This window comes from Mobula hypostoma, chromosome 6 (genome assembly GCF_963921235.1).
Source record: "Mobula hypostoma chromosome 6, sMobHyp1.1, whole genome shotgun sequence".
In the NCBI taxonomy this organism is placed as follows: Eukaryota; Metazoa; Chordata; class Chondrichthyes; order Myliobatiformes; family Myliobatidae; genus Mobula; species Mobula hypostoma.
Window position 1 is genome coordinate 111,083,086 of NC_086102.1, and position 27,727 is coordinate 111,110,812.

The 27,727-nt window shown below is 48.1% G+C and overlaps 1 protein-coding gene across 1 annotated transcript in view; it reads left to right on the forward strand.

The window, feature by feature from the left end:
* The window catches only part of LOC134348301 (insulin-like growth factor-binding protein 2), a 52,912-nt gene extending 26,747 nt beyond the window's left edge, over positions 1-26,165 (forward strand). The window contains exons 2-4 of the mRNA XM_063051464.1: positions 11,764-11,969; positions 23,592-23,732; positions 25,980-26,165. Coding sequence (XP_062907534.1) covers positions 11,764-11,969; positions 23,592-23,732; positions 25,980-26,144 — 512 coding nt within the window. The 3' untranslated portion in view covers positions 26,145-26,165. The remainder of the gene's footprint in view (positions 1-11,763; positions 11,970-23,591; positions 23,733-25,979) is intronic.
* Positions 26,166-27,727: the final 1,562 nt, after the last annotated feature.

The window sequence follows — 27,727 nt, forward strand, 5'->3', positions numbered from 1 at the left end:
TGAAAGAGTACAGAGAAAATTTGCAAGTATGCTGCTGGAACTTGAGGAACTGAGTTACAGGGGAAGGTTGAATAGGGAAGGACTTTATTTCCTAGAGTGTATGGGAATGAAGGGAAATTTGACGGGTATACAAAATTATGAGGGGTAAAGAAAGGGTAGATATAAACAGGCTTTTTCCACTGAGGTTGGGTGAGATTACAACTAGAGGTCATGGGTTAAGAGTGAAAGGTGAGATATTTAAGGGAAACCCGAAGGGGGAGCTGCTTTCACTCAGAGGATGGTGTGAGTGTTGAACAAACCACCAGCCGAAGTGGTGGATGTGGGTTCAGTTTCCTTGCATTCTAAGGGCGTGTGGGTTAGGGTTAATAAGTTGTGGGCATCCGATGTTGGGGCGAGAAATGTGGCCACACTTGCAGGCTGCACCCAGCACTCCCTCGGACTGGCCATTGACTTCGTGCTGTATGTTTTGACGTAGATGTGACAAATAAAGGTCATCGTTAATCCTCCCGTTGACCTCATCCAGACCCCTCATCTGCACACCTCAGTCGAGTCTCCCCTCAGCTTCCTCAGTTACAGAAGAAACCCCAGCCACTCCAATTTTTCCTCAGCCGCAGCTTTCCAGTCTGGTAAATCTCCTCCAAACGCACTACAGTGCAATTGCCTCCCTACTGCAGCATGATGTGTTTTTGGGGCTTGTTTTGCTGCTGCTGAGCTCTGTGTTGTTCGGCCGAACATGGTGGGCATGCTATGTTGGCGCCAGAATGGCTGGCGACACTTGTGGGCTGCCCCCAGCTCATCGTTGGGTGTGTGGGTGGTTTCACTGTATGTTTCAATGTACACCTGATAGATTAATCTGATTCTGGCTTCGGGATGTGGGTGCAGTGCTCAGAGAGGTTTATATCACAGCGTCACCTTCTTACATCCCATGCTCCAGCTAGTCATAGAGCACAGAAACAGGCCCTTTGGCCCATCTAGTCTGTTCTGAAGTGTATTCTGCCTAGTCCTATTGACCTTTGTCTTGACTGCTCCCATCCATGTACTTACCCAAACTTAAATGTTGCAGTCAAACTCCCATTGACCACTTCCGCTGGCAGCTCGTTCCACTTGTTCACGGGGAGAACGTACAAACTCCTTACAGGCAGTGGTGGGAATTGAACTTCCAATCATTGGTGCTGTAAAGCATTAGGTTAACTTCTATGCTACTGTGTCACCTCTCTACTGGGGAGGTGATTGGTAAAGGATCAGAAGGAAGGTGGGGAGATATTTCCTCAGAGGCGAGTTGGGCCAGTCACTGGGGTGGGGGGAGTGGGTAGAAATGCTCACTGTGTTTATGCGGTGTGTACTCTGGGCCATGACCTATGGGGCTGTGGGCCCTGTGTCGGAAGGTGGGGTCATACTGGTAGTGCTTTCTATGATATAAACAACATGTTGTAAATTTTCCATGCTCTTTGCCCACGTTCCACAGCTGCAACTGTGGCATCACCGACACTGCTCAGGTGATTTTGGACCCTGGGGAGAGATGATAACAAGACAGGCAAGCAGAGCGGAGTCGGAATGCGAGGTACGCACTCCCGATATTCGCAGGCTGGCTCGTTTCTCAAGATTGTTTCATCTTTTTCAGAGCACTCAGGTGTAAAGGGGAATGAAATGAATGTTACTCTGGATCTGGTGCAGCACGAAACAAGCACAATAAAATAAAGAACACAATAATTAAAAAATAATAAATATAAATACATCCGATAATTTTTGTACAGAATTTGATTGTATGTCCATAAAGTGATGTTGGGCACAAGAGTATCTGTCACGAGGTGATTGACTGGAAATGATAAAGTAGTGGTGGTTGGGAGTGTGGAGGGGTGGGTTCGTGGGTGGAGGTGTTGTTCAGCCTTGCTGCTCAGGGAAAGTAACTATTTTTGAGTCTGGTAGCCCTGGCCTGGATGATCTCTCTGATCTTGCTCCTGCTCACAAAAATCGCCCTCCTCTCCGGTGGTCTGTGGAGTGAGGCTGCTGGTCCTACACCACTCCTGTGGGGATTTGGGTGGTCAATGTGGGAACCATACTCTCCCATGGTTGGGGCAGGAGAGGTGTGAAGGAGTGGGGGGCAGTTGTGAGGTGGTACGTCCTTCCCACACAAGTCTCAGTGATCTCCCGACCTATAGACACGATTCTCAGTTCCATGTCCAGTAGCGTATTGGTTCAATATCCACTGCTGTGTGTGAGGAATTTGTATGTTCTGCCTGTGACTACATGAGTTTCCTCTTGGAACTCTGCTTTACTGCTTTACTCCTATATTCCAAGATTTAGGGTGAGTAAATTGGCGCTGGAAGCGTGTTGACACTTCTGGGCTGCTCAGCACAATCCTCACTGATATGATTCAATGCAGAACGACACATTTCACTGTATGTTTTCATGTACGTGTGGCAAACAAAGCTAATTTCTTACACACAAAATGCTGGGGGAGCTCAATATGTCAGGCAGCATCAACGGAGATGAATAAAGAACCAACGTTTTGGATCCTTCATCATGACTGGAATGGAAGTGGGGAAGATGTCAGAATAAGAGGTGAGGGGAAGAGAAGGGAGTACAAGCTGGCAGGTGAGGGGGGAAGGGAGATGATGTGAGAAGCTGGGAGGTGATAGGTGGAAGGGGTAAGGAACTGGAAAAGAAGGAGTTTGATAGTGAGGAGTGCAGACCATGGAAAAAAGGGAAGGAGGAGGGGGACCAGAGGGAGGTGATGTGAAAAGAAGGGGTGAGAGGAGCCAGAATGCGAAAAAGAGGGAAGGGAAGTGGGGAGACAATACCAGACGTTAGAGAAATGGATCTTCATGCTGCCAGGTAGGAGCCTACCCAGACAATGAGGTCTTGCTCCTCCAATCTGAGAATGACCTCATTGTGGCATTAGAGGAGGCCATGGAATGAGAGTGGGATTGGTAGTAAAATGGTTGGCCAATGGGAAATCCTGCCTGTTGTGAATGGAGTGAAGGTGCCCAACAAAACTATCCCCAGGCACTCTTGTCTTCAGTAGCCAGGAATCTCTCACGATCCGTTGAAGGTGATTTCTGTCCTTGGCGTCGGCCCTCACTGAGAGATGGTTACTGACCTACTGGAAGAGGTCCGCGTTTGATGGGTCCATGGACCTGTACTCGCTGGAACTTGAAGAATGAGTTGGAAACCTATCGAGTATTGAAAGGCCTAGGTAGAATGGACTTGCAGTGGGGAGGAGGTGGCAGGTGGGTCTGTGTGCTGGTGTGGTGGGGGCAGTGTGAGGAGGTTGGGCAAGAGGCATTGTGTTCTGGAGGGGGTGGGTGAAGGGCACTGTGTGCTCCAGGGTGGAGGGGAGATGTTGGGAAGGCATCATAGAACAGTGCAGCACAGGAACAGGCCCTTCGGCTCACAATATTGTACCGACCCAATTAAAATTGATCAAATGCCTACATATTGTCCATATCTTTCCATTTTCCTCACATTCATTTGTCTATCTAAGAGTCTGTTAGATGTCCTTAATGTACCTGCCTCTAACACCACCTGAGGTAGCACGTGCCAGGCCACCCATCACTCTCAGGGTAAAAAAAACTTGTCCCTCACATTTCTTTTGAACTTGGCCCCTCCCACCGTAAATACACGCCCTCTGGTATCACCGTGCATGGAGCAAGTTGGTGCTGTGTGAGACTGCAAATTCTCAGGCTTCATTTCCAGATATTTCAGGCTTGGCCTTAAACTTTGTTTTCAAGTGGAAAGCTTTGGAGAAAAGGCAGGAGTGAATGTTTTCATCAAAGAGGGAACTATAGGTCAGCAGGCTGAATGCTCCGAACTGTTCCACATTTGTCCACGTTTGTTTTTTTCCGTTAAATTTCCTAGAATTCTGGTGTTTTACGACTTGCTTTACAAGTGTTGCCAGAGCAGCTATCAGCACTCGTGTATTTTCTGCCTGTGTTTACAGAGTGGAGGGCAGGGAGCTGAGATCTGTCACATTCTCCGGCAGTTCCAACCGGAGCCTCCCTCTCCTTCGCAGTGAATCCTGTCCTCACTTCTTGCCGCAGTGCGGAATTGGTGGTGGCACGGTTGTGCAGTGGCTTGCGTAATGCTTCACAGTGCCAGCGATCTGGGTTTGAATCCTGCTGCTGCCGCCTGAGAGGAGTTTGTACGTTCTCCGCGTGACCGCGTGGGTTTCCTCCGGGTGCTCCAGTTTCCTCCCACATCCCCAGCGCACAAAGGTTAGTGGGTTAATTGGTCACACGGGGTGTAATTGGGCAGTACGGGATCATTGAGCTGTTACCATGCTACATATCGGAAAAAAAAATTTAAGCAAATACATATCCACGCCAGGTATTGAAAAGGAAAAATGTTCTGGAAAGAGGGTATGTGGCACGATGGCACAGCGGGTAGAGCCGCTGCTTCACACTTCCAGAAAAGGGGACCAGAATGTTCGACCGTTGCCACTGTGCTCAATTTCAAACTGTGGCCTGTGGATTAGTGGACGCCACCTCAGGGTACTTAGATGCTGCCTGATCCGCTGAGTTTCCCCAGCATTTTGTGTGTGTCGCTCTAGATTTCAAGCATCTGCAAAAACCTCTTCTGCCTCAGGGTACTTGTAGAGCAGGTGACCTCTGTGCTGGCAGATATATTCTGTCTTATGAGGATAGTTGAGTGAGCTAGGGCATTTCTCTTTGGAATGAAAGAGGATGAGAGATGACTTGATAGAGGTGTACAAGATAATAAGAGGCGTAAATCGAGTGAACACAACTGGAGACTTTTTCCTAGGGCGGAAATGACTAACATGAGGGGGCATAATTTTAAAGTGATCAGAGGAAAGTGTGGGTTATTAAAGAGATTGGTGGGTGTATGGAACACGCTGTCAGGGGTGGTGGTAGAGACAGTGATATTAGGGGCATTTAAGAGCACGTGGTTGAAGGAAAAATGGAGGGCTCTGTGGGAGGGAAGGGTTAGATTGATCTTAGAGTAGATTAAAAGGTGGACTGAAGTTCTGTACTGTTCTGTGTCTGTACGCTCTGTTGTATGCTACAGGTCTGAGAGGAAAGTGCAAGCACTGGGATTTTATGGGGATGGAAATGGTGAAGGGACTGTGTGTGATCTTGTTGAATGGCATATTGACTGTAGGTTGCCAAATTCTGTTGCTACATGGGTGCCCTCCGTGGGTAGGGGTTGAACATGGACGTTTTGTCCAAGCTGTCTCCAGTCGATACGCAAGCCAGGGCAGTATGAAATGAAGGGCAAGCTCTTGCCCTTGCAGAAGGCTCCCTCTCTCCATGCAGCTGATAAATCCAAAGGAACGGCAGACCGATACAGTTTGCACCAACACCGTCGGAGGAGTTGCCCGTCTGTGTTGAGCTCAGCGTCAGACTGCCTTTGGGACTCCAGCTCCAGCTTTTTCATCAGGGTTCACTCCTGAAGCCTTCCCCATGAATTGGTGTGGCCTCCAGGGAGCAGAGGTTTGAGATCAGAGTTTTCCTTCTAGATGAGCTGACAGCCACGGCTGACGAGCCCCATCTGCCTGGATACTACGTCATTCCCTGATGAAAGCTGGTGCTGAGGAAGAGGAGGGGAGCTGAACGGAGGATTGAGCATTTGCTGTGGGAAGACTACTATAAGACAGGAGCAGAATTAGTCTGTTTAACCCAGTGAGTCTGCTCTGCTTTTGCATAATGTCTGATTTATTACCCCTTTCGACCCATTCTCCCATAACCTTTGATACCCAAACTAATTGAGAGCCTGTCAAACTCCACTTGAAATATATCCAATAACTTCACCTCTACAGTCGTTTGTGGCAATGAGTTCAAAGGTTTAAAGGTCCGATTTAATGTCAGAGAAATGTATACAATATACATCCTGAAATGCTTTTTCTTCACAAACATCCACGAAAACAGAGAAGTGCCCCAAAGAATGAATGACAGTTAAATGTTAGAACCCCAAAGTCCTCCCCCCCCCAACTCCCCTCCCTCCCGCACGTAAGCGGCAGCCAGCAACATTCCCCCCTCCCCCCCACTGGCAAAAATAAAAGCAAGTATTGGCACTGCCACCAAGCGCTCAGCGTGAGCAAAGCAACAGCAAAGACACAGACTTGCAGATACCCCGAAGACTTCATGTTACACCCTGCATTTAACATACTGCGGGTTCTCTCTCTCCCTTATAAGGGAGAATGATGTCTCCATTTTCCCAGCGAGTGGGGAGACATAACAAACAACTCGCTGGTTTAAGATGTTAAAAGTCTGTTACGTCACTTTTTTCTGAACTCTGCTCCTGAAGATCTCAAAGATCCCGGGTCTTCGGGCCCACAGCAGTAGATTTTCCAACTCCCCCGACGACACACGGGTCTCTTGCCGTGACACCAATCCTCCATCCACCGGTCTCCAGAGCCCCGAGACCTTAGGCTTCCAAATCCGAGCCGGACTCTCAGGCCGAACCCGTGGCGTGCCAAACAACAGCCAGTCCTGAAACCCCGAGAACGGGTCCCATTCCACAAAGAACCAAAATCAGCGTGTAACTCCAGGTCAGGGTCTTCAAAAGTCCTGAAACGGAAAAATAGAGATATTAAAGATGGAAGATGCAAGCAAAGGCGTCGCCGTTTAACGCCATCTTAACTTCACTCTGCCTCCCCAGATTCATTACCCCTGGCTAAAGAAATTCCTCCTCATTTCTATTCTAAAGGAGCAACCTTGTATTCTGAGGCTGTGCCCTCCGGTGCTGGACTCCCCCAGTATTGGAAACATTCTCTCCATGACCACTCTATCTAGACCTTTCAATATTTGATACGGTTCAATGAAATCCCCCTTCATTCTTCTAATCTCCGGTGAGTACAGGCCCAGAGCCATCAAACGCTCCTCATATGCTAACCCTTTCCCTCCCGGGATCATTCTCATGAACCTCCTCTGGTCTCTGTCAAACTCCAGCACATTCTTTCTGAGATATGGGGCCCAGACCTCCTGACGGTACTCCAAATGTGGTCTGACCATGCCTTAAAGTCTTAACATTACACGTATGATCTGCAGAGGGGAGAGCAAGTCAGACAGGTTTGAGAAAGGTGTCAAGAGTCAAAGTTCAAAAGTTCAATAAAAACTTATTCTCAAAGTACAGAAATGTCACCATATACAGTGGATTCTAGATGTTTGGACTGTCTGTTAATCGGGCAGCCACTATTTGGAACACTCTTAAAGAATAAAACCTAATTGGGAAAACAGCTGGGAGTCGGTCTTTGTTTTTTGGGACACTGTGTGCTTAATTGGGACAGGAGACTGTTGCCGAACAGTTTATAACTAGTGTCAGTCACGTACGTTTGTGTGGCCGTTAGTACACCATACTTAGAGTGAATAATTTTTAAATAGCATCGTTTGTGTGTGTTCGGCTCAAAAAGCAGTGATTTTTTTTGTCGCTGACTTTTGGTGAGAAATAAAGGCTGATTTATACTCGTGCATACTAACTTATGCCGCAGCCTACGCAAGTGGGCTACGCCATTGTGAGCATTTATACTTGTGCGTTGGTGTGTCTGCGTCGCTCTGCAATTCACCACCAAAACGTTAGTTGACGGTGGGATTTCTATGCCACTGTGTTGAGTTTCTTCGTGTTGAAACTCAACATGAAGAAACTCAAACTTCAAACAATGGCGACTGAAACAGAAGGAGGGTGAATTTTCTGTGCTTGTCCGGCCACTGAGAGACATGGGTGAGGAAATGCATTTCAAATATTTTCAGATGTCGGCAGGTAGATTTGGCGATTTGGTTCATTGTCTCCAGCCATTTATTTTACATCAGGGTACGCACACTATACTCTGAGACTGGCAATCACCATTCGAGTTTTAGCTTCTGATGGAAGTCAACAGGCTGTAGCAGCTAGCTACAAACTGGCGTCAAGCACAGGGTCCTCCATAATTTCGAAGGTCTGTAAAGCTTTATGGAAAGCATTGCAGCCAGAGTTCCTTCCCTGCCCTTCAGTCGCCCAATGGGGAGCTATTGCAGCGTAGGAGGAAATGCGATGCTACCAAGTGGACCAATCACAGTTGTTGCAATCTGCGACGCGGCGACGCGTAGTTACATTTTGGGAGAGGTGCGCGTTAGCCTATGGGGTAGGGTTGGCGTAAAGTACAGCGTCGGGTACGCTGCTATGCCGTACCTACGGCGTACATTTGACGTACAAGTATAAATCAGCGTTAAGCAGTAAGACAATTCACAACTGTTGTGCTCACTCCAGTTTCAAACATTCAGGCTTGGAGATGCCAGAAACGGCTGGGAGTGGAAACTACTTCAAATAATGAAAATGACGATTTGGAAGATGCAATCATCGAAAACATTGTTTGAAGATGGTCGATTATCTGCATTAGGTGTCTGTTCATTTACAGTCAATCAAAAGATTACAGCAGCGCACTCTGGATTAGCTATCAGGAACTAATACAGTTTTATAGTCCCATCACCAACAAGTAAATCTTCAATGCTGGAAATCCAAGCAGCACATACAAAATGCTGGAGGAACTCAGGCCAGGTAGCGTCCATGGTAAAGAATAAACAGTCGGTGTTTCAGGCCGAGGCCTTTCAATCATAACTGGAGAAAAAAGGTGGGGGGAGGAAAGGAAGAAACATGAGGTGAAAGGTGAAACCGGGGTGGGGGGGAGGGAGGGGTGTAGTAAAGAGCTGGGAAGTTGACTGGTGAAAGAGATACAGGGCTGGAGAAGGGGGAAGGCAATGGAAGAAAGAAAAGGAAATATAAGCTGTTGCTCCTCCAACCTGACTGTGGCCTCATCGCAACAGTACAGGAAGCCGTGGACTGACATGTCAGAATGGGAATGGGAAGTGGAATTAAAATGGGTGGACATTGGGAGATCCTGTTTTTTCTGGTGGATGGAGCGTGGGTGCTCGGCGAAGCAGCCATGCTATGAGTGTCAATTTCTCCAGCATCCGGTAATGTCTCCCCTCAGCATTCCCCATTCTCTCACCTTATCTCCTCACCTGCCCATCACCTCCCCTATCTGTCCCCTCCTATCAGGTTCCCCATTCGAACCTGTATCTCTTTCACCAATCAACTTCCCGGCTCTTTACTTCCCCCTCGCCGTTCCCAATTTCATCTATCACCTCGTGTTTCTTCCTCCCCTCCCGTCACCACCTTTTTTTTCTCTCCAGTGCTGAAGAGGGCTCTCAGACTGAAACGTCGACTGTACTTTTTTCCATAGACGCTGCCTGGCCTGCTGAGTTCCTCCAGCATTTTGTGTGTGTTGCATAGTTTTGTAGTACTATAATGGTGTTGGTAGTGTTCTGATTCATTCTGTATTTCATTTAAATACATAAAATTGTTACTCATTTAAAGTGTAACTTTTTTAATACCTTTTTAACTATTTCCATGAAACTTCAGCTAGTTGGGGAATTGCTTCATTGGGCCAAAATATTCTGGTCACAATGTGTCCGAACTACCCTGAATTTTTTTTGCAGCCATTCACTGTGGAAGAACACAATTGAAATTGAAGCGCAATAGAAACGATGAAAAACCACACACAAAGACATCCCACCCTGCAAAAACTCATTTCAGGGAGGTAGCACCATCAATTTGCGGGAGACTTCTGGGAGAGGTGGGATGTCTGCAATAGAGTAGCTCCTTAGCAGCTGGCCAGCTAGTTTAAATAACGTTAGCTATGTTAATGAACGAATGACACCTGTTAAACTCACCTCAACATGTCTTTTACAGTCTTAACCCACCATGGGCAATAGAAAAGTCACTGTTGCAAACAGTGCAGCGCGCAACACTGTCATTATTTTGACCCCTATTAGGCAGGGGTAGTCTGGGGTGACGGACGTTTCACATTTTCTTTTTTTGGAACACTCTGCCACTCTGACTTTTCTTGGAACTCTCTCGCTCTTGCTCTCTATCGCGCACACGCTCTCTCGCTGTCTCTCTATCGTGCGCACACGCTCTCTCGCTGTCTCTCTATCGTGCGCACACGCTCTCTCGCTGTCTCTCTATCGCGCGCGCTCTCTCGCGGTCTCTATCGCGCGCGGTCTCTCTATCGCGCGCGCTCTCTCGCGGTCTCTCTATCGCGCGCGCTTGCTCGCTCACTCTCACTCATGCTCGCGCTCACTCGTGCTCTTGCTGTCTCTCGCTCTCTTGCGCTTGCTGTCTCGCTCTCGCGCTCTCTCGCTTGCTTTCTCGCTCTCACTCTCTCCCTCGCTCTCGTGGTCGCGCTCACTCGTGCTCTTGCTCTCTCACTTTCTTGCTTTCTCGCTCTTGCTCTCTCGCTCTCTTGCGCTTGCTGTCTCGCTCTCGCGCTCTCTCGCTCTGACTCTCTCCCTCGCTCTCGTGCTCTCTCTCTCGTGGTCACTCTCACTCGCGCTCACTTTCTCGCTCTTGCGCTTGCTCTCAAAAAAAATCAATTTCCGGGACATTGTATATAATTTGCAGGCATCAGGGAGCCAATATTAATTTGCGGGAGACTCCCGGACCTTGCGGGAGAGGTGGGATGTCTGCAAAAACAGACAACCAATGTGCACAAGACATCACACAGTGCAAAGGCAAAAAGAAATAGTATTAATAAATAATACTGAGAACATAAGTTGTAGAGTTCTTGAGCGTGAGCCCAAAGATCATAAAGTCCATGATAAACAAGATTTCCATTTAAGCTAAGTCCCTTTTGCCTAAGCTTTGCCCATATTCCTCTAAACCTTTCCTATTGATGTACCTGTCCAACAACTTTTTAAATGTTGGTATTGTGCCTATCTTGGCCACTTCCTCTGGCAGCTTGTTCCATATACCCACTAAGTAGCCTCTCAGGTTTTAAATATTTCCCTTTTCTTTAGAAAAATAGTGTGTGCATTCGTCTTATCTGTGTCCCTCGTGATTTTATACACCATTGGAAGCCTCAAAAACAAACGAGTGCTGGAGGGAAGGGCTGATCTTCAGGGTTGGGAAACGGAGGCTGTTTTCAATTTGGCAAAAAGAAAATGCAATTCCTGGCAACAGCCTGCTCTAAAAATTAATTTTACAAGCTGATTTATTGCTTGTAGCTTGCGGAGGCCTGAGTCCTGGCACGGGGAGTTTGGAGAGAAGCTGCCACGATTCAGATTCCTGGGGGTCGGGACAACTCAGGTTGGCTGATGGGTTTATAGCTGTCTCCAAATCCATGGAGGAGTTGGACCCTCTTCCGAGTTGGTGGGGGAGAGGGAGGGAGAGAGAGAGAGAGAGAGATAAGGGAGAGGATAGGAGAGGAGGTGGGGTGACTGCCACTGACCCTCACGGGAGGACAATGACACACACACACACACACCCCTACCTCCCCCGAGGGAGGGTGACACTGGGAGGGGAGGTACCGAGTGAGCTTCTCACTTTGGGAGGGGCGATGCCGAGAGAGGGTCACACTGGGAGGGGAGGTACCGAGTGAGCTTCTCACTTTGGGAGGGGCGATGCCGAGAGAGGGTCACACTGGGAGGGGAGGTACCGAGTGAGCTTCTCACTTTGGGAGGGGCGATGCCGAGAGAGGGTCACACTGGGAGGGGAGGTACCGAGTGAGCTTCTCACTTTGGGAGGGGCGATGCCGAGAGAGGGTCACACTGGGAGGGGAGGTACCGAGTGAGCTTCTCACTTTGGGAGGGGCGATGCCGAGGGAGGGTTACACTGTGGGAGGGGCTGTACTGTGGGAGGGTGACACTGTGCCTAGGGTACTGGGGGTCAGGCAGAGTACGGGGGCTGCCACATGCCTGGTGTAACTTTGCTGTACCTCCTTCCTGCCCATACCTTGCACTGTGAGCATTTCTCTGCTCTGCCCTCTGGAAGGTGCTGAGACCCGTGACGTCTGGCCAAGCTCCGACATCAGCGACAATCACCTCAACTATCCGAACGTCAGCGTGGTAGGCCGCAAGCCCAGCCGCAGCGGCCTGAAGACCACGGCGGTCATCCGGGAGCGCAACAACGCCCAGTGGCGATCTATGGACCGAGGGAACAAAGGCAGTGAGGAGCCTCGGAGGGTGCGGCCCCAACTGGTAATCCACAGCGCTGACCGCTTGTGTCCCCTCTACACACCCCTTGCTCCACCTTTTACCACAATGAGTGTCACTGTAGCTTTTACTGTTACTGTTTTCCCTTGTTCTGCCTCAATGCATTGTGATCTGATCTGTGTGAATACTATGCAAGACAAAATTTCCCTCAGTGAGAACTGAACATAGACCATTACAGCACTGTACAGGCCCTTTGGCCCACAATGTTGTGCTGACCTTTTAACCTACTCTTAGATCAATCTAACCCTTCCCTCCAATATAGCCCTTCATTTTTCTATCATCCATGTGCCTAAGAGTCTCTTAAATGTCTCTAATGTATCACCTCTACCACCAACCCTGACATTCCACACACCCACCACACTTTGTAAAAAAAAACTACCTCTAACATCCCCCCTATATTTTCTTCCAATCACTTAAAAATTATGTCCCTTTGTTTTAGCCTTTCCTACCCTGAGGAAAATTTCTCTAACTATTCACTCTATCTATGCTGCTTTTCATCTTAAACATATTTGTTAAGTCACATCACATCCTCCTTTGCTACAAAGAGCCACAACTCTCTCAAACTAGCCTCGTACAACATTCTCTCTAATCAAGGCATCATCCTTGTAAATCTCCTCTGCACCCTCTCTAAAGCTTCCACACCTTCCTATAATGAAGCAACCAGAACTGAACACAATATTCCAAGTGTGGTCTCACCAGCGTTTCATAGAGCTGCAACATTGCCTTGAAACTCAGTCCCTGACTATGAACACCAACCCGTTATATGCCTGCTAACCACCCTGTTAACAGTGCAGCAGCTTTGAGAAATGCATGGACAGAGTGGATGTGGCAAAGTTGTTTCTCATGATGGGGGAGTCTAGTACGAGAGGGCATGACTTAAGGATTGAAGGACGCCCATTCAGAACAGAAATGCGAAGAATTTTTTAGTCAGAGGGTGGTGAATCTATGGAATTTGTTGCCATGGGCAGCAGTGGAGGCCAAGTCATTGGGTGTATTTAAGGCAGAGATTGATAGGTATCTGAGTAGCCAGGGCATCAAAGGTTATGGTGAGAAGGCGGGGAGTAGGACTAAATGGGAGAATGGATCAGCTCATGATAAAATAGCGGAGCAGACTTGATGGGCTGAATGGCCGACTTCTGCTCCTTTATCTTATGGTCTTATGGAGAGATCTATGGCTCTCCCCAACCCAAAGACGCCTCTATTTCTCCAACCTGCTAACAAACCTAATGCTAAGAATCCAGCCATTAACCCTGTCCTCTGCCTTCAAATTCGACCTTCCAAAGTGAATCGCTTAACACTCTTCTGGATTGAAGTCCATCTGCCACTTCACAGTGCAGCTCTGAATGCTATCGATGTCCTGTTGTAATCTTTGACAACCTTCTACACAATCCACAACTCCATCAAGCTTTGTGTCGTCTGCAAGCTTATTAACTCACCCTTCCACTTCCTCATCCAAATCATTTATAAAAATCACGAAGAGCAGAGGTCCCACAGCAGATCCCTGCTGAACACCACTGGTCACCGACCTCTCGGCAGAATACAGTCCATCTTTTTTTTAATTAAGTGCAATTGTGAACAATAGCCAGATCAGAAATGCTGATCGAGTCAACTAGTTCCCAACGAGAACTCTGGTAGGCCAATCAGATGGTTCACTGCTGCTCAGTGATAGAACACAAAAAAAAATCATATGTACAATTAAGAAACATTAAAAAATAGTAGAAATACTGGAGTCATGATGAAGTCTGCTGGAGAGACATTTATGTACATGCTGTGTTCCATAATTCAAAGAGATTGAAGGATAAGGTTGCAGAGTGACAAAACGTGGCAGGAGCACTTGGAACTAAAAACTAAAAACTGATCCCTGCCGGGAGAAAACAGCACCTGTTCTCTCTGCACTGTTCTCCAGCAGTTTAAGGACTAAGTCTAGCCAGAACATAACTCACAAGTGCTCTTGAAAGTCAGGTATTAACGCTACCTACCAACAACCAAGCATTGCCATCCTTGTCCTCTTCATGATAGCTTATGACGAAGCATGTGACTTCCCTCCCAAAGATGATAGATGTTTGTGCACTCGACTCCTGTAGGCATGGACCCCATCATCGCAGATGTTTCCAACCACAGCAGCTGGAAGGCTGTTCCAAATTCTGATGGCACAGTGAAGGAAGCTTCTATCCAGTGTGTAGGTTCTCGCATCAGGCATAGAAACAGCGTGAGCAGGTATAGATAAACTTGATCGTGTGGTGCGCTGTCTCTCATCAGATGAAGGCAGCATGGCGTGAAGGTCTGCACGGCTGTGGCTGGTGTGCATTTTGTATAGCACAGTAGCTGCAGCAACCCGTCGTCTGTGGTGTAAGCTACTGATGGCAGCTTCTCACGAGCTGTGCTTCATCTACATCTATAATCCTGAGAGCCTTTCTTTGAATGGAATCAAGCTGGCTGAGGACACTCTGTGAGGCATTCATCCATGATAAGCAGGCATTCTCCATGATACTTCATACCTGGGCTTTGTAAACCATGGCTCTGCCCTCGTTGTCTAGCTTGATGCCACTTTCCGCAGAGCTCCAAGTCCATCCTTGTTTGAAATAGTGGAAAGGTGTTTATCCCACACCAACTTGCTGTCAATATTAACACCAAGAATTACTAGCTCCTCCTTTAAATCCAGCTTGCAGTTCCCAAAATACAGGTTGGGGTTAGATGGATTCCTCTTCCTAGACATCACCATCGCCTTACACTGAGTAGGCTCAATGGTGACATTCCAGTCGTCTGCCCAGGCTTTCATCCTGTCACGATCCCTATACAGGCCTGCTGTCACTGTCTTACTCTCTCCTGCTACAACCACCATGTTCCTTCTGTGAGCAAACCAATACTGTATTTGCTCAGCCAAGTTGCCCTGGATCCTATGTTAGCTGACTTTATGAATAGCTTACCATAGGAAGCTTGTTGAAATCCTTAAAAGTTCATATACATCACATCCATTGTTCTATCTTCATCCATTTGTTTTGTTTCAGTAATAATAAACCACTACCAACTGAATTTACCACTACCCTCTCCAGCCACCAATATACACACAAAAACCCGTGCCATCACCAGCATCGCTAACATCTGACCACATTTCCCTTTGGCGACCTGTCCAGTCAGGCTGCTCTAACCCATCCCAGCGCTAAACCTGACACCTTGCTCCCTCCCCTTCTCCACGACCCATCCCACTAGACTCTCCCCCCACCCCCATGGCCCTTCACTTGACTGCCTGACCCTTTCCTCTCGTATCTACCCCCTGTGACACTTTCCTCTCTATCCTCCTGCTCCTATTTAACCCTTCCCCATCCTCCCCCACCCTGACCCTTCCCTCTACCCTGCTCCACCTCCTCACACTCTCCAACCCGTCACTCATCTCCCTGTTCCTCCTGTCATCCACCCCTCCTTCATCTCCTGCCTCCCCTCCCTCCCTCTCCCTCCCATCACACTCCTCTCCTACCTCTCCCCCCATCCTCCATCTGCTCCCACCCACTCCCTCTCCATTGAGGGGTTATCTCATTGAAACCTATCAAATATTGAAAGGCCTGGGTGGAGTGGACTTAGGGAGGGTGTTTCCTGTGGTGGAGGAATCTAGGACCAAAGGGCACAACATCGAATCGAGGGGCGTCCATTTGGAACAGAGATAAGGAATTTCTTTAGCCAGATGGTAGTGAAGCTATGGAATTCATTGCCACAGAAACCATCAATGGGTATTTTAAAAGTGGAGGTTGACATGTTTTTCATTAGTAAGGGTGTCAAGCGTTACAGGGAGAAGGCAGGAGAATGTGGTTGAGGGGGATAATAAATCATCCCTGATGGAATGGTCGAGCAGACCCAATGAACTGAATAGCCTAATTCTACTCCTGTGACTTATGGTCTTACCATCTTTCAACTTCCTGATATTTTGGGTTTTGTCTGCTCATTCTCATAGAGTCATAGAAGCAGGGAGGCATTCAACACAGAGACAGGCCATTCAGACCAGTATGTACATACCAACCTTTTGCCATCTACACAGATCCTGCTTGACCACATTAGAATCAAGAACCAGTTTCCCAGTGCGGCCCTTCCTCTACAGTGGTGAGACTGATGGGGAATTGCTTTGTCGAGTGCCTTCGCTTCACGCACAATTTTCCAGTGGCCACCCAGCTTATTTCCACTCCCCATTCACATTCCAACACGACAGTCCGTAGCCTCCTCTACTGCCACAATGAGATTGGAGGAGCAACACCTCATATTCTGTCTGGGTAGCACCCATCCTGACGGCATGAACATCGAATTCTGTAACTTCAGGTAATGTCCCCTTCTGTTCATTTCTCTCTGTTTCAATTCCATTTTCCGGTTCCCCTGTCTCCCCTTCTCTTCTCAGCTCCTTATCCCCTGTCTCTGCTTCCCCTCCTCCTTCCCCTTCCCTCCTGGTCCACTCTCCTCTCTGATCAAATTCCTTCAGCCGTTTACCCTCCCAGTTTCTTACTTCTCCCTCCACCACCTTATTCTGACTTCTTCACCTTTCATTTCCAGTCCTGATGAAGGGCCTTGGCCCGAAATGTTGACTGTTTATTCCCCTCCATGGATGCTGCCTGACCTGCTGAGTTCTTCCAGCACTCTGTGTGTTGCTCTGGATTTCCAGCATCTGCAGATTTTCTCTTGTGTTTGTGTGTAGTGGAAGTGTGTTGTTCAGCAGCAGCAGTACTGTGTGATACATAAAACATTACTATAAATTACAGTAATAAGATAAATAAGTATTGCAAATTAGTGAGTTAGTATACATGCTCCATTCAGAGATCTGATGGTGGATGGGAAGAAGCCGTTCCTGAAACGTTGAGTGTGGGTCTTCAAGCTTCTGTACCTCCTCTCTGTGCTGGACTTTTTCACCAACGTATCTGCCCCTCTGATCTCACATGTCACACATTCCTGACTGCAAAACAGCGTTACACAAGTTTTATACATCACTAATTAAACGTGCTGAGCTCGGTACCTGACCCTGGGCCCTCGGCACGTGCAGCCGAGGCGGAGGCAGGCTACTTGGAACAGTTCAGGGTCGAGGAGCCCCCCCCCCTCCTGTGGGGAGACTGTAGTGGTCGGGCCTGGTCCTGGAGCAGGCTGGGTCGAGATGGGGGGGGTGGGGAGTTTAATAGAGGGGAGACATTCAGGAAGGGGTGCTGGAAGAATGGGGGATACTCACCCCAGGGTGGGAGGGGCAGAGCACGTGGGGTGGGGGGGTGGGGAAACAGGAGAACTGGGTCAGTGGCCTCACTGTGACCAGGGTCCTGCTGTCTCTGGGGTTGGGGGGAAAGGTCAGTGGGAAGTTGCAGAGGACTGACGGGAAGACAAATAATTTCAGAACTGTGGGGAACAGAACGTGGAACGTTGTATGGCACAATACAGGCTCTTCAACGTGCAATCTTATGCCAACCCTTTATCCTAGTCTAACATCAACCCATCCCTTCCATTCTACATAGCCCTTTTTTCTATCATCCATGCGCCTATCTGACAGTCTCTAAAATGTCCCTAATGTATCTGTCTCTACCATCATTCCTGGCAATCACCACTCTCCGTGTAAAATACTTACCTCTGACATCCCCCCGCCCCCCCCACCCCGACCCCACACTTTCCTCCAATCACTTTAAAGTTATGCCACCTCATATGCTGCTTCCCGACATAAGCCGGGAGGATGTGGAATCGATATGGGTAGAGCTGCATAACACTAAGGGGCAGAAAACGCTGGTGAGAGTTGTGTATAGGCCACCTAACAGAAGTAGTGAGGTCGGAGATGGTACTAAACAGGAAATTAGAAATGTGTGCAATAAAGGAACAGCAGTTATAATGGGTGACTTCAATCTACATGTAGATTGGGTGAACCAAATTGGTAAAGGTGCTGAGGAAGAGGACTTCTTGGAATGTATGCGGGATGGTTTTTTGAACCAACATGTCGAGGAACCAACTAGAGAGCAGGCTATTCTGGACTGGGTTTTGAGCAATGAGGAAGGGTTAATTAGCGATCTTGTCGTGAGAGGCCCCTTGGGTAAGAGTGACCATAATATGGTGGAATTCTTCATTAAGATGGGGAGTGACATAGTTAATTCAGAAACAAAGGTTCTGAACTTAAAGAGGGGTAACTTTGAAGGTATGAGACGTGAATTAGCTAAGATAGACTGGCAAATGACACTTAAAAGATTGACGGTGGATATGTAATGGCAAGTATTTAAAGATTGCATGGATGAACTACAACAATTGTTCATCCCAGTTAGGCAAAAGAATAAATCAAGGAAGGTAGTGCACCCGTGGCTGACAAGAGAAATTAGGGATAGTATCAATTCCAAAGAAGAAGCATACAAATTAGCCAGAAAAAGTGGCTCACCTGAAGACTGGGAGAAATTCAGAGTTCAGCAGAGGAGGACAAAGGGCTTAATTAGGAAGGGGAAAAAAGATTATGACAGAAAACTGGCAGGGAACATAAAATCTGACTGTAAAAGCTTTTATAGGTATGTAAAAAGGAAAAGACTGGTAAAGACAAATGTAGGTCCCCTACAGACAGAAACAGGTGAATTGATTATGGGGAGCAAGGACATGGCAGACCAATTGAATAAGTACTTTGGTTCTGTCTTCACTAAGGAAGACATAAATAATCTTCCAGAAATAGTAAGGGACAGAGGGTCCAGTGAGATGGAGGAACTGAGCGAAATACATGTTAGTAGGGAAGTGGTGTTAGGTAAATTGAAGGGATTGAAGGCAGATAAATCCCCAGGGCCAGATGGTCTGCATCCCAGAGTGCTTAAGGAAGTAGCCCAAGAAATAGTGGATGCATTAGTGATAATTTTTCAAAACTCGTTAGATTCTGGACTAGTTCCTGAGGATTGGAGGGTGGCTAATGTAACCCCACTTTTTAAAAAAGGAGGGAGAGAGAAACCGGGGAATTATAGACCGGTTAGCCTAAAGTTGGTGGTGGGGAAACTGCTGGAGTCAGTTATCAAAGATGTGATAACAGCACATTTGGAAAGCGGTGAAATCATCGGACAAAGTCAGCATGGATTTGTGAAAGGAAAATCATGTCTGACGATTCTCATAGAATTTTTTGAGGATGTAACTAGTAGAGTGGATAGGGGAGAACCAATGGATGTGGTATATTTGGATTTTCAAAAGGCTTTTGACAAGGTCCCACACAGGAGATTAGTGTGCAAACTTAAAGCACACGGTATTGGGGGTAAGGTATTGGTGTGGGTGGAGAATTGGTTAGCAGACAGGAAGCAAAGAGTGGGAATAAACAGGACCTTTTCAGAATGGCAGGCAGTGACTAGTGGGGTACCGCAAGGCTCAGTGCTGGGACCCCAGTTGTTTACAATATATATTAATGACTTGGATGAGAGAATTAAATGCAGCATCTCCAAGTTTGCGGATGACACGAAGCTGGGTGGCAGTGTCAGCTGTGAGGAGGATGCTAAGAGGATGCAGGGTGACTTGGATAGGTTGGGTGAGTGGGCAATTCATGGCAGATGCAATTTAATGTGGATAAATGTGAAGTTATCCACTTTGGTGGCAAATTAGGAAAAGGGGAGGTGCAACGAGACCTGGGTGTCATTATACACCAGTCATTGAAAGTGGGCATGCAGGTACAGCAGGCGGTGAAAAAGGCGAATGGTATGCTGGCATTTATAGCGAGAGGATTCGAGTACAGGAGCAGGGAGGTACTACTGCAGTTGTACAAGGCCTTGGTGAGACCACACCTGGAGTATTGTGTGCAGTTTTGGTCCCCTAATCTGAGGAAAGACATCCTTGCCATAGAGGGAGTACAAAGAAGGTTCACCAGATTGATTCCTGGGATGGCAGAACTTTCATATGAAGAAAGACTGGATGAACTAGGCTTGTACTCGTTGGAATTTAGAAGATTGAGGGGGGATCTGATTGAAACGTATAAAATCCTGAAGGGATTGGACAGGCTATTTGCAGGGGGATTGTTCCCGATGTTGGGGAAGTCCAGAACGAGGGGTCACAGTTTGAGGATAAGGGGGAAGCCTTTTAGGACTGAGATTAGGAAAAACTTCTTCACACAGGGAGTGGTGAATCTGTGGAATTCTCTGCCACAGGAAATAGTTGAGGCCAGTTCATTGGCTATATTTAAGAGGGAGTTAGATATGGCCCTTGTGGCTACGGGGATCAGGGGGTATGGAGGGAAGGCTGGTGCAGGGTTCTGAGTTGGATGATCAGCCATGATCATAATAAATGGCAGTGCAGGCTCGAAGGGCCGAATGGCCTACTCCTGCACCTATTTTCTATGTTTCTATGTTTCTATATTAGCCATTTCTGCAGACTCTGGCTGTCCACTCTATGCCTCACCCTAATCCTAATGCATAGAACAGTATAGGCCCTTCGGCCCACGATGTTGTGGATGCTCAGTTTAGAGAGCATGCCTTCTGAGAATACATTGAGTGACCTAGGGTTTTCCTCTTTGGAGCAAAGCAGGATGAGATAGAACACAAAATAATCTGAGTTCCTCCAGCGTGTTGTGAGTGTTGAGGATGAGATAGAGGTGTACAAGATGATAAGAGGTATAGATAGAATGGATGGCCAGAGACTTTTTCCCAGGGCAGAAATGGCTAATACCAGGGGCATAATTTAAAGGTAATTGGAGGAAAGTATAGAGGGGATACCAGAGGCAAGTTTTTTTTTACGCGGAGAATAGTGGATGCTTGGAATGTGCTGCCAGGGGTGGAGGTAGAAGCAGATTACATTAGAGATGTGTAAGAAACTCTTAGATAAGGCACATGGGTGATAGAAAACCAGAGGACAATGTGGGAATGAAGGGTTAAATTAATCTTTAATAAGATTCTTTATCTTTTCCTGTCACCTAATGCACAGACACTCCTGTGCCTAGTGTCACTTTATGGACATACTGTCAATCTTTTTATAAAAGCTATGTGTTATATTTATTGTGTTTGTTTTTAATTATTGTCTTCTTGATCAGATTGGGTTTCTTTTCGTGCTGTGTCAGATCTGGGGCAATAATTATTTTGCTTGCTTTACTCTTGTGTAATGGATGAGGTCGGCACGGTGTTGTTGGCTGAAGAGCCTGCCCTGTGCTGTAATGTGTTCTGTGATGTATGTTGGGACGTCCGATAGGGGTAGTACATCGGCAGCAAACGCTCAGGCGCTACGGAACGCTGGTGGACAGAGGGACCTTGGGGTTCAAGTCGTTGTTCCCTGAAAGCGGTGAAGAAGGCAGGTGACATGCTTACCTTCATAGGGTGGCACACAGAATATGTGGGGTCATGTTACATAACACAGGTAAGAACACGCTTGAAGTTCTGGTCGCCGCACGACAGGAGTGATGCGGTTGTGTTGGGGAGGGTGCAGAGTAGACTCACCACTGTGCTCGCTGGACTGGAGAACCTCAGTGACCCGGCGGGGGTGGGGGGGGGGAGATTAGTTAGATTGGTTTTATTTGTCACATAAACATGAAAACCTACGGGGAAATGTGTTGTTTGTTTCAACGACAACAATTTGAGGATGCGCTTGGGGGCAGGCTGCAAGTGTTGCTGTGCCTCTGACACGTGCCAATCATAGCATGCCCACAATTTACTAAGCATAACCCTTTGGAAGGTGGCAGGAAGCCAGAGCACCGGGAGGGAAACGGTCATGGGGAAAATGTACTAACTCCTTACAGGTCGCAGTGGGAGTTGAGTCCCCGATCGCTGACATCTGGCGCTGTTAAAGCATTGTGCTAACCACTGCACTGCAGTGTGCTCCCTGTTTGGACACTCTGTCCTTGTCTTCCCTGGAGCAAAGCCAGAGGGCTGACCTGATGGAAGTATATAAAATTATAAAGAGACATCACAGGGCTGATAGAATCTCATTCCCATGGTAAGAGTATTAAAAGCAAGGGGGCCTTGACTTAGGGGAGAGGAAGGAGTTTGTTTTCAATTATGCGGAGTGGGTGACATCTGCAATTTGCTGCCAGAGGAGGCGGTTTCTACATTTAAGAAATGTTTGTACGTGCACATAAATAGGCAAGCAATAGAAAGGTCTCATGGGCACCAGCCTCCGCAGATCAAAGGCATCTTCAAAAGGTGTTGCCCCAAGAAGGTGGCATCCATCATTAAAGACCAACATGTTCAATGTTACACACATTGAAAGGCTTCAACAGAGTGCATGTGGAGAGGGTGTTTCCTATAGTGGGGAGAGTCTAGGACCAGAGGGCACTTCCCCAGAACAATTGAAGGATTGGGACACAGGAGCAGTGTTTTGAGGAACCTCCGTGTAGGAGGAGTGTGATGGATATAGAACACTACGCCTCAGAGTAGGTCCTTCGGCTCACGATGTTCTGCCGACCTTTCAACCTACTCTTAAAATCAGTATAACTTCCATCACACACAGCCCTCCATTTTCCCATCATCCATGTGCCTATCGAAGAGTTTCTTAAATGTCCTTAATCTACCCCACCCGTGGCAGTGGGTTCCACACACCCATCCCCTCTCGGTGTAAAATGAAAGATCAACCTCCGATATACTTTCCTCCAATCACCTTAAAACTATGCCCCTCCTATTAGCCATTGCTAACCTGGGAAAACAGTTCATCTCGTACACCTCTATCAAGTCACCTCTCACCCTCCTTTGCTCCCAAGGGAAAAGCTCTAGCTTATCAACCTATCCTCATAAGACATGCTCTCTAATTCAGACAGCAGCTTGGTAAATCTCCTCTGTAACCTCTCTAAAGCTTCCACATTCTTTCTCTAATGAGGCGACCAGAAGTGAACACAATTTTCCAAGTGTGGTTGAACCAGAGTTTTATTGAACTACAACATTACCTCGCAGCGTTTGAACTCAATCTCCTGACTAATGAAGACCAACACACCAAAAACCTTCTAAACAACCTATCAACTTGCACAGCAACTTCGAGGGATCTCTGGAACCCTCTTTTCCTCCATGCTGCAAAGAATGTTAAGAATCCTGCCTTTGTTTGATTTTCTAAAGTGAGTAACTTCACAATTTTCTGGATTGAACTCCCATCTGCTGCTTCTCAGTCCAGCTCTGCGTTCTATCAATGACTCTTTATAACCTATGACAACCTTCTACACAATCCACAGCTCCACCAACCTTCGTGTCATCTGCAAACTTACTATCCCACCCTTCCACTTCCTCATCCAAGTCATTTATAAAAATCGCAAAGAGCAGGGGTTCTCATAACAGATCCCTGTGGAACACCGCTGGTCACCAGCTTTCAGACAGAACACACTCCATCTACAATCACCCCCTGCCTTCTGTGGGCAAGCCAATTCCGTATCCATACAGAATGTCTCTCGATCCAATGCCTCTTGACTTTCTGAATGAGCCTACCATGGAGACCCTTGCTCTGTGCTTTACTGTTCAGGTGAGTGGAGTCTCACTTTGGAGCAGAGCTGGGTAAGGGTCTCAGAAGTGGACGAGCTGTGGCTGGGTGGTGAGCCACAGTGGTACCAGGCGGTGCTTCCACTCTGGGCTTGTCCCCAAGAGGGCTTCTGACACCCCTCTCCCTCAACCCCTGTGAGACACGGTGTGGCGGCCCTACACTTCGATGCCCTCAGATGCTGAGCATTAACTCTGTCTCCTTCCTTTTCTACAGACAACATGTCAACTGGAGCTGGACCAGGTGTTAGAGAGGATCGCGTCTCTACGCTTGCCGGATGAACGCGGCCCCCTGGAGCATCTGTACGCTCTTTACATCCCGAATTGTGACCGTCATGGACTCTACAAACTGAAGCAGGTATCTCCATCCACCACTACCCTCTGTCCAACAGTTGAACATAGAGCTACAGTACAGGCCCTTTGGCCCACAATGTTGTGCTCACCTTTTAACCTACTCAAGATCAACTGACCCTGATTTTTTTCTCTATTATCCGTTTGTTTATCTGAGAGTCTCTTGAACACCCCTAATGTATTTGCCTCTATCACCATCCCTGTTCCATACACCTACCACTCTGTTAAAAGTTTCTTTCCTTTTGAGTTCTTCCCTTTTCTCTAATCACATTAAAATTGTGCCCTCTCATATTAGCCACCCTGGGGAAAAAGTCTTTGACTTTACACTCTATGTACACCTCTTATTATCTTGAGCACCTCTATCAAGTCACCTCTTATTCCCCTATGCTCCAACGAGAAAAGCCCTAGCTCACTCAACCTATCCTCATATGACATGCCGATAGATCCAGGCAGCATCCCAGTAAATCTCCTCTGCACCTTCTCAAAACCTTGCTCATCTTTCCTATAATGAGGCAACATCTGAACACTATACTCCGAGCGTGGTCTAACTAGAGTAATATACAATTGCAACATTATCTCACCGCTCTTGAACTGTTGAAGGCTGACACGACTTTGGCTATGCGGAAGATGCTAAATAGATGCAACTTGTTGTGGCGTGCACATTCCCAATAAGGTGCCTTGTTTGTTACTGAGTGACACAGTGGGTAGAGCTGCTGCCTACCATCTTCGAATCCATCTTCTGGGATTGTCCGCGTGGAGCCTGGACGTTCTCCCTGTGACCCCCCCCCCCCATGTTTCCCGTGGGTGCGCCCATTTCCTTCCACGCCTAACCCCGTGAGGGTTGGCGCCCCCAGTGTGTGGGAGAGGGGAGTCGTTGTGAATGTGGGTGGATTTAAAAAGAACAGAAGTTAGTAACTGGCGGGGGGGGGGGTGGTGGTCAGAATGGACTCGGCGAGTCGAAGGGACTGCCCCTGACTCTGCATCATGCTGTGCTATCACTGCACGGACCATGGGAGAAGTTGCGAACGTTTTCAGAATTGTACATGACAGAAGCTTGCTGCAGTATATAGAGGGTTGAGTTCCAATGTTTACCATTGCTTTGGGACTGTGACAAGGCTGTGTGGAGGGAGCTTTAACAGACCCAGCACTGATCCCTGTGGTACTCCAGTCAGAGAGGCAGCCCTCTACTACCACTCTCTGGTTTCTCCATGAAGCCGATGTCTAATCCCCTTACTACCTCATCCTGAATGCCAAGCAATTGAATCTTCCTGACTAACCTGCCATGCTTGCTGTACCTTGTCAAAGTCCATGTCGACAACATCCACTGACTTGCCGTCATCCACTTTACTGGTAACTTTCTCAAAAAGACTATAAGATTGGGTAGACACAACCTACCACACTCAAAGCCAAGATGATTATCTCTAATCAGTCCCTGTCTATCCAAATACTTTATATTCAGTCAATTAGAATGTCTTCCAATAACCTACCTCTGATGTCAGGCACACCAGCCTATAATTTCCCAGCTTTTTCCTCAAGCCTTTCTTCAATCGCGAAAAGTAGGTGTAAAGTGGCACAATGTAGAGGGAGCTTCACTCTGTGTCTGACCGTGGGAGTGAGTGATGGGACGGTGTAGAGGGAGCTTCACTCTGTGTCTGACCCTGGGAGTGTGTGTTTGGGCAGTGTAGAGGGAGCTTCACTCTGTGTCTGACCCTGGCAGTGTGTGATGGGACGGTGTAGAGGGAGCTTCACTCTGTGTCTGACCCTGGGAGTGTGTGATGGGATGGCGTAGAGGGAGATTCACTCTGTGTCTGACCCTGGGAGTGTGTGATGGGACAGGGTAGAGGGAGCTTCATTCTGTGTCTGACCCTGGGAGTGTGTGATGGGACAGTGTAGAGGGAGCTTCACTCTGTGTCTGACACTAGGAGTGTGTGGTGGGACGGTGAGGAGGGGAGCGCGTGATGGGACGGTACAGGGGGGTGGAGTTTGTGGTGGGACAGCACGGTGGGGGAGTGTGTGTTGGGACAGTACGGCAATAGTGTGTGATGGGACGGTATGGGGGGGGAGTTTGTGGTGGGACGGAATGGGGGGCGTGCGTGATGGGACAGTACGGGGGGGGAGTGTGTGATGGGATGGTACGGGGTGGGGGGAGTTTGTGGTGGGACGGAACGGAGGGTGCCTCCTCTTCCCAGGGTGGGGTTTTGCTGCTGTTTTGTGATTGTTGAGGCTGACTGGTTGTGTCCCTGTCTGTCTCCAGTGTAAGACATCGCTGAACGGACAGCGGGGTGAGTGCTGGTGTGTGAACCCTCATACAGGGAAGGTGATCCCGGGATCGCCCACGGTCCGCGGAGACCCCGAGTGCCGTCGCTGCTGCTTGTTACCAGAGAACGACACCGATCTCCAGCTCCCACACACTACCTGAGGACTGACCACTGTGCCTGGCGTGCAGGGTGGGGTTGGGGGGGGGAGGGAGGGGGGATGGGGGTTACCGGGTGGTCAGGGATTGGGGAGGTTCCAGAGGGGGTAGGGAGAGGGGATGGTGTTGGGGGTGTGGGGTCAGGGTTTCAAAACCACCCCCCCCCCCATGGGTTCAGGCTGTGAGCTGAGCTCGGTGGGAGCCATGGTTGCCAATCTCTTTCTGACAGACAGTGCCGTTGGGCATGGGCAGCCTTTGAAGTCACACATGCACTGTTGCATGGACAATCCTTTGGAGTGCTGCATGTACTGATGCGTGTGGTGCATGCACGAGTGTCTGGCCAATCCTTTGGAGTCCTGTTTGTATGGATCACTCCAGCATTGGTACATGCACTGTTGCACACGGAACTCCAGGAGCAGTGCATGCATTGGTGCATTGGGGAGGGGGTGCTGGTGCAGTGTTTGTCGCAGCCTGAAATAGCACGTTGGTCTCAGCACTCGGGGCAGCCCGACTGCCTGCAAATCCCTGAGGACCTCACAGCGTTCCTCGCTGCTGTGAACGTTGGAACGAAACATTCTCTGTACTTGGTGTATGGCAAAAGACAGGCCACTGCAGTCAGCAAGGCCCTGTGGGCAGCACCACCCCACCCAACCCCACCCCACCTGCTGTTGATGGCGACACGAGGGGCTGACACTGCTGTCATCTGGTGCTAAGACCATCTTCTGGAGGAATTGGTATTTTATTTAATTCTACTGATTGGCATTTCTGAATAAGTAACATAGAACTCTACAGCACAGTACTGCCCACTATCTTGTGCTGAGCCTTGTAACCTGCTCTAAGATCACTCTAACCCTTTCCTCCCACACATGCCTCCATTTTTCTGTCATCCACATGCCTTTCTAAGAGTTTCTTAAACGTCCCTAAAATATCTGCCTCTCCCACCACCCCTGGCAGCGTGTTACAGACACCCATCACCCTCTGTGTATTTAAAAAAAACCTACCTCTGACATCTCCCCCACTATACTTAGTAGATATTAATTACACAGATATTAGCCTCACATGGGACACTGGTCCAAAAGGTTAGGGCCTCCGTCTCACCCCTTCGCCCTCTCTTCATTCTGGGCATCTCCCCCACTCCACTCTCAGTCCTGGTGCAGGGTTTCAACCTGAGAAGGTAACCATCCCTCTCCCCCAGTGGATGCTGCTCAAACCCCCTGGGATCCACCAGAAGTTTGTGTGTGGTCCTCGGAATGATTCTTGGTCCCGGGAGACAGGATCTCGCTCTCTGACGCTGGTCTGCCACCTCTGGTTATATACTGGGACTCGTAGACCTGGAACATAAAACAGGGAACACTCTAATGCAGACCCTTTGGCCCACATTGTTGTGCCAACCCTTTAACCTACTTTAAATTCAAACTAACCCTTCCCTCCCACGTAGCCTTCTATTTTTCTGTTATCAATGTGCCAACCTAAGATCATCTTAAATGTCCCTAAAGTATCTGCCTCTGTCACCATCGCTGGTAGTGGTTCTGTGCATTCACCACTCTCTGTGTAAAGAAACTCTCCTCTGACATTCCCTGTATATTTTC